This window comes from Melampsora larici-populina (genome assembly GCF_000204055.1).
Source record: "Melampsora larici-populina 98AG31 unplaced genomic scaffold MELLAscaffold_266, whole genome shotgun sequence".
Classification (NCBI taxonomy): domain Eukaryota; kingdom Fungi; phylum Basidiomycota; class Pucciniomycetes; order Pucciniales; family Melampsoraceae; genus Melampsora; species Melampsora laricis-populina.
The window spans coordinates 1-1,838 of record NW_006769020.1 but is presented as its reverse complement, the minus strand read 5'-3'; the positions used below and the strand labels follow the sequence as shown (position 1 = coordinate 1,838).

The 1,838-nt window shown below is 37.4% G+C and overlaps 1 protein-coding gene across 1 annotated transcript; it reads left to right on the top strand.

Moving 5' to 3' along the window:
• Window positions 1-1,307: 1,307 nt before the first annotated feature.
• Window positions 1,308-1,738, top strand: MELLADRAFT_114618 (uncharacterized protein; the record flags this gene model as incomplete). Its single annotated transcript, XM_007419598.1, has 3 exons — window positions 1,308-1,401; window positions 1,440-1,575; window positions 1,653-1,738. Coding segments are annotated over 3 exons (316 nt in total), but the record flags the coding sequence as incomplete, so codon positions are not given.
• Window positions 1,739-1,838: the final 100 nt, after the last annotated feature.

The window sequence follows — 1,838 nt, the reverse complement described above, 5'->3', positions numbered from 1 at the left end:
AAGGTTTGTTGATTGGGACGCTGTAGAAACTGAGTTTAATAACAAAGAAAAGATTTGATTAAAGATGAAGATAAAAAGAAGAAAACAAAATAGAAAACAAGAGGGTGTATATACCCTTGATTGAACAACAGATCATATCAGTCATTACAAAGACATTCAATATTGATTTAATGATATAGCAGAATTCCTAGCGCACGGAGTTAATAAATGATTCCCAATCCTATCACTTTTATTCCACGCACACAAGCTTTACAACAAATGTAGTTCTATTGATCCTTCATTTGGTTTGGATAGTCCCAGACCTTTGGATGAGAAATTCCCAGGTGCTTAATCTGTTATGGTTTTGAGTTTATCAACATTAGGTTGGGTCATCACTTCAACCTTCTGTCTAAACTGGGATGTCTCTTCACCTCATGAGATCATAACATTACTAACTCAAGTGTAAACTTTTACATCATGATTTGACACTTCAGTAATTCTTGATGAGCAAAAAGGAAATAAAAACATCATCATCATCATTAGAAGTTAGAGGTCAACCATGAATTGGTGCATCCTGATCTCACTACCTATACTAATTGCAAATTGATCATCGTTTCATCATTTCATGATCATTATCATTAGAAGTTAAAGGTCAACCATGAATTGGTGTATCCAACAAATCACTACCGCGATGTAACTACTCTACTGTACTTCACTTTAATTTGCCAATCTTCTATATATCCGTATCTTCACCTAATGACCCCACTTTAACCTACTACACTGTTTGACAACTCCCCTTTGTCTCATAATCTACTCGAAATTAGCATCATGCCAAGCCTATCCCCTTCCCTAGGTAATCCTCCAACCCGAAGTCCCCCTCCAACTACTCATTCCACAAAGATTTCCCTACAATTTACTCCCTTTTCATCTATTCAAAGATTCAAAGATTTACCCGACACCTCACGCGACACCTCAATCCTATAGTATATATTTCACATGTATCTCTTCCAATTCAAAAGCTAGAAAAATATTAATGACGGGTAATAAGGAATCCCAAATTTGCTCCACTACCCAAATCAGCACCAACTATTTGCGTTATTCACTTACTAAACTCAAATCCCACCATCTGCTGTTATCAGTAACTCCTTCAACTTACGACGCATTAGAAAATACCAATTCTTCCTTGCAACAGTAGAACATAAATAGTGTGATAACACACGCAACCCCCACCCCCAAAACCCTCAGCTCCCATTCCAGTGATTCACCTCAACACCCATTAATTATTACTTATTGTTCTATAAACCTCTTTCCAAATACTTGTATCCTTGATGTATGCTGAGGTAGATGAACAATTTGAAGTCTTCTCTCGTAAATGTTATATGGCGTATAAAGTAGCATTAGAAAAAATTAATAATCTACATGGTCCAGTTAATTATGTAATTGTGTTCCAAAAAACTCAGTACCTACTTTGGAAGTCTCTACTCCACTTACAGATGTCACTACTACAACCCCGTTTGAACAAATTGCTTCCCAAATTTGTGTAGTACTTGAAGCCATTGATAACAAATTCACGATTAATGCTAAGGTCCCCAAATCGTGAGTTTTTGGAGTTGCTCGTATTCTTATTGTTGTTTGCCTTCTAATGATCATTACGTTGTTACCTCGCTCGGCAGAAACACAACCGGGTTAGTGCTGCATGAGGTAGTGGATTCGCCTTGTCCATTAACTTGCGAGCAATCTCAAAAGTTATACAAAAACTGTCAGTCAACAATTTTCACTTGCGCCAGTAGGGTCGGGCCTACTGTTCAGCGATTACAACGCTGCCTGCCGTCTCCTCTAATTTTTGAAGCCCTTTTTTT